The sequence below is a fragment of the Artemia franciscana genome, chromosome 8 (genome assembly GCF_032884065.1).
Source record: "Artemia franciscana chromosome 8, ASM3288406v1, whole genome shotgun sequence".
Taxonomy (NCBI): domain Eukaryota; kingdom Metazoa; phylum Arthropoda; class Branchiopoda; order Anostraca; family Artemiidae; genus Artemia; species Artemia franciscana.
The window spans coordinates 19531087-19540460 of NC_088870.1; the positions used below are offsets into that span (position 1 = coordinate 19531087).

General features: G+C 32.2%; 1 protein-coding gene across 2 annotated transcripts in view; it reads left to right on the forward strand.

Moving 5' to 3' along the window:
* The window catches only part of LOC136030101 (MAPK regulated corepressor interacting protein 2-like), a 32379-nt gene extending 24175 nt beyond the window's left edge, over window positions 1–8204 (forward strand). For both annotated transcript variants that reach the window (XM_065708770.1, XM_065708771.1), the window contains one exon: window positions 7992–8204. In XM_065708770.1, the coding sequence (XP_065564842.1) occupies window positions 7992–8065 (74 nt within the window). In that variant the 3' untranslated portion in view covers window positions 8066–8204. The remainder of the gene's footprint in view (window positions 1–7991) is intronic.
* The last annotated feature ends 1170 nt before the right edge of the window (window positions 8205–9374 follow it).

Here is a 9374-nt window from a genome sequence, read left to right on the forward strand (position 1 = left end):
CTTGATGAGAGGGATGTTCAACTGGCAAAAAGGCTGAACGTTAATGCTAATGCTGCTGCTAGTAGTACTGCCGCCATTCAATACTATTACTAGCAATATCAATACTACTACTGCTACTACTATTACAACTATGCCTAAGGGCATGAAGGACAAATTTCCAAGAAATTTTTAGGGGAAGATAAATTGAATCAGAACAGACCCTCTGTATGCAGGTTATCAAAAGGGTGTAACAGCAATTTATTAGGATCAGTTAGGCGCGCAAAGTTGAAATTAACCGGGCATGTCGTGAGGTATGTTGAACTATCCAAAAGAAAATATTTATATCCTAATGCTTCTTCTTCTGCTCATACGATTATTGGTGTTACTATTATTACTACCTCTATTACTTCTACTGCAGTAAAGCTTAGGCTACTACAATTAATTCTACAGCTACTACTACTACTACTGCTGCTATCAAAACTAAGGATATTAAGGCGATGAATTTAGGATCTATAGAAGTTGTATGGAATTAAATCGAAACACGCTAAGCCCACACAGGTTGTCAAGCGGACGCATTAGAAATGCTTCAGGAATGGTTGATATGTATTAAGCTGAAACTTTCAGCTTGTGTTGAAGGGGATGTTGAAGAAGCCAAAGGTGCTATTCCCATGCTGCTACTAATGCTGCTAAGACAGTTGCTGCTGCGCAAGCTAAGGGTATTAGGGTGAAGCTTTGAAGAAACATTTAGCCGGATGAGGAACTAAATAAATAAATAAAAAAAAAAAACTATGAGCATGTGGACTTTCAAAAAGGTGACCAGCAATATCTGAAGAACAATTTACACTATTAATTTGAATTTTTAAGACTAGGTTGTGGGAGATTTGAACGTGCCAGAAGGCACTATATGTATACTTTTAATGCTACCTCTACCGTTAACGTAACTAATGACGCTAAAAGTATTAAAATGAAACTTTTAGGGAAAGTTTAGGAGATTCAATTAAAGGGTAAAACTGTAGGCATGCAGGTTTTCAAAAGGGTATATTAGCAATATCGTAGGCAACATCACTTTTTTAATGGCTAGAAAGGCCATTGAAACTTTTAAAGGAGCTAATTCAATTCGAAATCTAAAGTTCTGATTCCCTTTTTAAGATTAATAAGAGACTGGAGGGCAAGCAGCCCGTCTCTCAAGCCCCTTCATTTTCCAAACGCATCCAGTCAAATTTTGAGACAGCCATTTTGTTCAGCATAGTAGAACAACCCAGCAACAACGTCTTTAGGGATATTAGGCATGTCAACTCCCCCCAATTGTACAATTGGCTCATTTTGCTTTAAAACTAAATGCTACTTTAAAATAAATTAAAAGGCATTGATTTTATAGTTGCCAATAAGACACCTCAGCAACATATAGAGAACGACTGGGGGTAATAAGTTGAAACTTTTGGAGATACTACTATTACTATTTCTGCTCTTACAATTTAAATAAATAAAAAGATTGTAAGTGTATTCAGGTTGTCAAAGAGCATAGATATAATCTTTTGGGAGTTATATTAAGTTTTATTTTTCAGTTCAACTTCAGGAGCTATACAATTAAATTAAAATGCTGTTTGTGTCATGATTTACAGTTGCTGAAAAAGTTTCACAAACATACAAATAGCAATCAATACTATAGATTCGTATAGAAAAAACTGAAAAAGCATAAAATATTATTTTTTCATGAAAAAGACTATGCCAAGAAAAAACAAACGAACAGAAATTAAGTTAAAATACCTTTCCCACAGCACAAGTTTTTCGAAGGAAAGTAAAGAGCTCCGTTAAGCCAAGAATGAGAAAAAATAGAGTCAAATATCTTCCAAGCATAAAACTACCACAAATGAAAAAAACAACAACAACAAAAAATGACCGTGGATTGTCAGTTTAGTTGACATATACTGATATTTATTCCTTAAAAGTTTTGAAAATTATTTGAGTTTGAGTTTGACTGAGTTTTTTTTTAGTTTTAAGTTTTGCTCGTTTCGAGTTTGACGTGGCTGTTTATTGTAATTTCTGTTCGGTTTCAGTTTCATTTATCTATTGATAGTGATTTGTGGTAGGAAGATTATTTGACTTTATCTTGGCTCATTCTTGGCTTAATGGAGCTCTTTACTTTTGTTCAAAAACTTTTTTAGTGGAAAGTTTTTTTTAATTAATTATAATTAAACAGCCTTTGTGATTCAGGAATCATTTTTAAATAAGTAAAACAAACAATAAAACTTTAGCTTAAAGAGCAGGGTATTGAGGAATGGGTGACCCCTTCATATATGTCATAATTTATGTTCGTTTTAAGTTTTAGTCTTGCTCCCTACTTTTGGACATTACTTACGGATGTAAATGAATAAATAAATCCTAAAACGAGACGAAATTAAAATGTGTTATCAAGCCAAGCTTAAAACGAACAGAAATTACTACAAACAGGAGACCGGCTACTATCCCTTAACTGCAAACCTTCTAAAGTATATTGTGTCATTTGCGCTTTACTGAAAACCAAATTTATATTAAGCGTTTATATTTAGTAACATTGGAAAATAAAAATTACTGTTGAATAAAATCTTGCATCTTGAATTGCTGACATATCGTGGAAACAATATTAATATATTTTAAACATTTAGTTTGTTTCATTAGTTCTTTGCATTTGTCTTTATTATCATTGTGATTTTACTTCATTTTTATTTTTTGTCGATAATTGGAAAAATTAAAGCACTGTTCAAAGCACATATATTTTTCAATAAAACGCAAATCAAGTAATAGACTAGATTGTCTACGGTTAGTGGAGTTAGGGGTGGGGGGAAGCAATCTCCAAACGTCTGTAGTAATTTCTTTTTGTTTTAAGTTGTTTAACTTTAAAGTATCAGTAAATTTATGTCCAGTCTGCCAAATCGAAAAAAACGTATAATTTTTTTGTGAAGTAAAGCTTCTTGTTTTCTCCATTACTGAACTACATGTATAATAAAACGGATGATTTTGATTTTGAAGTGATTAGTTTCCCATTCCCTGAAAGTAATATACACTCAAATATCACATATTCAGCGTTTTTCTCACAGTTACTTCGTTATGCAAGGATTTGTAGTAATTATATTGATTTTAAAAATAGATGTAAAATCTTAAGCCAAAAATTGATATCAAGAGGTTTTTCTGCAAATAAATTAACTTGGCAATTTAAAAAATTTAGTTTTCATTATAACGAACTTTTAAATAAATATCAAAAGAATTATCTAGAAATACTTAAAGAAATTTTTAACTAATTTCGGAGGTTCGAGAAATGTTGTCACAGCGCCATTTATTTTGAATTGTGTTTCTAATTGAGCGGATTTTCTAAAAAATTAGCCACATGGTAAAGATGAATTCTATAATTGTTTAGTTCATTCAGGTTTTTTGCAATGTGTTAATATTTGTGATTTGGTAAAATTTATAATATTTAGTTTACCTATTGTTGCTAAAAGGAGGGATATATTAACAGGATAAGCTTGTTTTTGGTTTTACTTGGTTGTTTTACATTTGCTGTTTTTTTTTCATGGGCATGTATTTTGGGGGTGATACCTGACGCGGGGATGCCATGGATATTCTGTGGTAGCCACAACACTGTGCTGGGTAGAGAATTTAGAGTGGCGAAACCCTATATAGGCCAGTGTATTCTCCTGATGAGCCCTTATGTTGGGTGTGGCCTCTGAATTATTTGTCTATATTATTTTTTCTATTGTTTGGTAAATGACGACTTATACTTATTGACGACATGACTGCCTGTCCATGGATTATTCTTTATGGTTGATTGTGTGTGGCTATGCTGTTTGACCTATGTGATTGTATGGATGAGTAGGGTTAAGGCCTCATTCAAGTGCTGGTCTATATTAATCACTAATTTAGGAAAACAGTCTTCCTTTTCTCCTTCTGTCTCCTTTTTTTTTTTTTTTTTTTTTTTTTTTTTTTTTTTTTTTTTTTTTTTGTGTTTGTGCTGTAGCATTGGTGATTTCTCTTTTCATTATATATATTCGCTTTCGTTATTTTCTTTTGTTATTTGCTTTCTATTTGCTTTCTTTCGTTATTTGCACGGCTTTAACAAAGCTGTGTAACTTTTGTTCGATTCTAAAAACGGACATTCAAAATAACTATTTAAGTTGCTGAGAAATCATGAAAAATTAAAAACCTTTAAACGTTCAGTTTGACGAATTACGAAAACAAATTTCCAAGGAAAAACAATTTGCTAAATATAATTGGCAGTTTATCTCCTTATCGTTTTTTGTTCTTTTATACACGCTCAATCTAATAATCTAGGATTAAAAAGTACTTTATCTTTTTCGTCTCAAGGTTTACAGAAACAACGTCCATCAGTAGATAAGAAGTCATTATATCAACATTGTAACCCAACAATAAATAAATAAATAAAATAGTTGCTATCATGGAACTTTTGCGAATGTATTGACGTACCAAAAAGTGAAAACTGCTTTTACATGACGATATTTCTGAAAAAATAAGAGATACTTAGGGATGGAATGGCTGATGACTTTTGTTTTGTCATAGTTTTCGGAATTCCTTAAATAGGGAACATGAAAATCCTTACTTTAAATGCGGGGGAGGGTGGAAAGACAGTAAATATTACATATTTATATTATATATATATATACATCTATATTTATATATACATATATATATATATACTAGCTGTTGGGGTGGCGCTTCGCGCCACCCCAACACCTAGTTGGTGGGGGCGCTTCGCGCCCCCCCCAAGCCCCCCCGCGCGCGTAAGTCGTTACGCGCCATAATAGTTACGCGCCATTGTAGTTGTGTCCCTATGTCCCACCTGTGAATATAGATATATATATATATATATGGTTTTAACTACGTAAAACTTGCGAATATACAACATTCTTTGCTGTCCCATTGTCTTTGCATATAAATAGATTGTCAGGTTTACCGACTCTTGAACATGCAACATATAATGGTCCATGGGAAAACAATCTGTATTCAGATCTATACCTCATGATTCTAATGATTGCCCTTGAGCTTTGTTGATGGTGATTGCTAATCGACCATTCCCTGTCCCGGTGTCCCGGTCGTCATTTACATCCCCCTGTTTCCCCCGGTGTCCCCGTTGTAGTTGTGTCCCTGTGTCCCGGTCGTCATTTATATTCCCTGTGTCCCGGGTCCCGGTCATCATTTGTATCCCGGTGTCCCGGTCTGTATATACATTCGTTTTTTAGTTTTGTTTTTCTCCTTTATTTTTTTCCTTTTTTTTTCTTTTTTAGCTTATTTAGATTTTTAGATTTTTTAGTTTTTTTTATTAGTTTTTAGTTTTTATTTCTTTTTAGTTTTTTTGTCCCGGTCGTCATTTATATCCCCCTGTTTCCCCCGGTGTCCCCGTTGTAGTTGTGTCCCTGTGTCCCGGTCGTTATTTATATTCCCTGTGTCCCGGTCGTCATTTGTATCCCGGTGTACCGGTCTGTATATACATTCGTTTTTTAGTTTTGTTTTTCTCCTTTATTTTTTTCCTTTTTTTTTCTTTTTTAGTTTATTTAGATTTTTAGATTTTTTAGTTTTTTTATTAGTTTTTAGTTTTTTTTTCTTTTTAGTTTTTTTGTAGTTTTTACCTTCTTTTTAGTTTTGTTAATTTTTTTTTTTACTTGTGTCCTGGTCGTCATTTATACTCCCTGTGTCCCGGTGCTTTGTTGATTGCTAATCGAACATTCCTTTTGTCCTGGTCGCTTTCTCTTTGAGTGTCGTCATTTATTAGTTTTTTCCTTTTTTTTTTAGTTTTTTATTGGTTTTTACCTTTATTTTAGCTTATTTTTCAGTTTTTTCCTTTTTTTTATTTTTTTTTTATTTTTTATTTTTTTTAGTTTTTTACCTTTTTTTAGTTTTTATAGTTTTTTTAGTTTTTTAGCTTTTTTACTTTTTTTATTAGTTTTTAGTTTTTTTTTGTAGTTTTTGCCTTTTTTTAGTTTTTTCAGTTTTTTTTTTAGTTTTTTATTGGTTTTTACCTTTATAGTTTTTTTAGTTTTTTAGCTTTTTTATTTTTTTTATTAGTTTTTAGTTTTTTTTGTAGTTTTTGCCTTTTTTTAGTTTTTTCAGTTTTGACGTCACCTAATCCAGTTTTTTCAGGTGACGTCACCTGACACATCCATCCATCCATCCATCCATCCATCCACAGACAGACAACTTATTTTTATATATATAGATATATATATATATATATATATATATATATATATATATATATATATATATAACATTTATATATATATATATATATATATATATATATATATATATATATATATATATATATATATATATATATATATATATATATATATAAACATTTATATATATATATATATATATATATATATATATATATATATATATATATATATATATATATATATATATATATATATATATATATACACATTTAAGGCCAAAAATCATTATATATATATATATATATATATATATATATATATATATATATATATATATATATATATATATATATATATATATATATATAATCAAGCTTACACTAAAGTAAATGAACACACTCCAAAATTACTAAACTCGAAATTAAACTTAATAATTTCATAAGGGGGAGGGGAGGGGAATATATTCACAACTAAATATCTAAGACTGATGTAGCAGGTAAAAGTCATCGGAAGCTACCTGAAGTGAACTGTCCTAATATGATGTTGCCATAGATGTTAGAACGAATACGTGGTATTCGAAAATTTTTACAATTTTGAAGTAAAAAGATTAGCTTTCGCCCAGCAAAGCAATACCACATCAATGGACGTTGCCAGAATTTTATGTTAGAGAAGGTCAAATTCTTTTTCATTGTGGTTGCTCCAAGTAAGTAGAGGCTCAACAGCCCAATATGTGACACCTCTGTCTAATCTTGATCTCATAATTTTAGATTTGAATCACCCGCAAAAAATTGTCACTAATCATCCTGCAGAACTTCAAACTTCTGGCAGGTTTTCTTTCAGAAGTTTGCCATCCAATTCTATCAGATTTCTTTAATTCTGCTTCCTGTCTTGGAATATTTAAGTTTTATTCTTTGAGTCTTTGATTGCTAGGAGTATCATCTAGCTTAGCTTGCAATTTCTAAAAAGTTTCAAAAAGCAACTAGTTTTCCTTTTCGTCTGTTCTTTTAAAATGGTTCCTACTACTACTACTACTACTACTACTACTACTACTACTACTACTACTACTACTAACATCTCACCGCCACACCAACCCGTCCGAGGCAAACACAGCTACTTACACTCCTCTTCCATCCCAATCTATTCAAAGCCTCCCTCTTTAAACCCTCCAAGGAAGTACCCATTTCCCTTAAGTCTTTCTTTATGACATCCTCTCACCCCAGACGAGGATGACCTGCTTTCCATTTAGCCCTTGACGGTTGGCCAAAAAGAACAATCTTGACCCATCTGTCTTCATCCACAGAACGTGCCCTATCCATATCAACCTTTATGTCAGTATAGGCCTAAAAAGTGGGATTGAATCACACTTTTCGTACGGCCTACTGTTCGAAATACGGTCAGTCGGCCGGGTAACCAGATCAATCCGTAGACAATTTCTCTGGAAAACATCAAGCAAATCTTTTTATCTGCTTTTCGGAGCGCCCATGCTTCAGAGCCATATGCGACCGCTGTCATCACTGTAGCTTCCAATATTCTAATCTTGATTTGCAGACTTATCTCCTTATTCTTCCAAACTTTTTTAACTGTGAAAAAACATCCTGAGTCTTGTCTATTCTACTTTTAACTGCTTCCATCGTTTTTACTAATAATATTACCAAGGTAAGTGGAGCTGTCTACCTGGATCAATCTTTTGCGAGTTCAGGGCTCTAGAATAGGTATGAGAATCAATATTAAAAAGACTAAGGCTATGAAATAGTTCCTACTGAGCTCGAATCTCATTATCGAGTTGGGATTACTAAGGAAGATTCAAGAGTTTTTAATGTATAGTAATTTCTGTTTTAGATTTCGAGCCATTTGACCTTGAAGCCTGGTGGGGTCGTCGATTATTAGAAAACATTGAAAAGTCTGCCATATGAAGGTAATTCAAACTGCAAAACATGCTGCATTTTGAAGTAAATGCCTTGGTTCACTGTAACACTCTAGCTCAATTTTTAATCTGTGATACAACTTATTATTTAGTTTATGGAAATTTTAGAATAAATTCTAATCTTGTTATGTCTTCCAGTTTTGTTTTTGGATCTGCAACATAAGCTGTGTTTCTTATCTACCGTTCAGGCTATCCTAAAATGTTGGCTGCCACCTTTTGTCGATGCACAGAAACATAGATGATAGCTGACCAAATTCATAGCCAACAATTGGTGGAAATGTATCATTTTGAGTTGCTTTTAACAACAAATCATCCAAGACAGAGTAAATAGATTTTAAACAAAATTTACCAGTTTCCTTTTTACGCTTCAAATTTGTTGAATCTGACGGTTAAAATTTAGCTACGATTTTCTGATGCGGCGTTATATAAACAATTCTTTGTCAGAGTTATTCATCAAGAACTTCCTGCATGTTTGTGAACATGAAAAATTTTCGGGACAGATTAGGCTGTTGATACTCTGGACAACAGTTTTTTACCATCCAGAGTTGTAGAGTAAGCAAAATAATGTCAGAAGAAATATTTTCTTTTTAACAAGTAGATATTTTTAATACAAATTTCCAAACAAGTGCAAAAAAGATGATTTGGGGCTTTTAAAGCTAAGCTCTGACTTAAGAGTGCAGGTTTTGCCAATTAAAAACAACTAAATGGCTTCAGTTCTTAAATGTGTTCTAGTATATCTGATTAAAAGAAAATCTCCCAAAATATTCTAGATTTAAAAATAACTAAGTAAATCCGTTTAAAAAAAAAAAAAAAATGTTACATTTTTACCAATGTATCAAACAGTTCGTGGTAACGAACTGTAGTAAGGAGCGACCCGGCTCAATAGTAGCCGAAACTCTAAAAAATGGAATTTTGATATCAATAGTTACATAAAAAACCGCATTTTAATGCTGGTTTTAAATATATAACTTTCATCAAGATTAGTCTTACCTATCAAAAGTTAAGAGCCTGAGAAAATTTGCCTCATTTTAGAAAATAGGGGAAAACACCCCTAAAAATCATATAATCTTAACGATTAGATTCAGCCATTAGATCACACCATTAGATTCAGCGTATCAGAGAACCATATTGTAGAAGTTTCAAGCTCCTATCTACAAAAATGTGGAATTTCACATTTTTTTGCCAGAAGACAAATCACGGATGCGTGTTTAATTGTTTTTTTTTTCCCAGGGATGATTGTATCGACCCAGTGGTCCTAGAATGTCGCAAGAGGGCTCATTCTAACGGAAATTAAAATT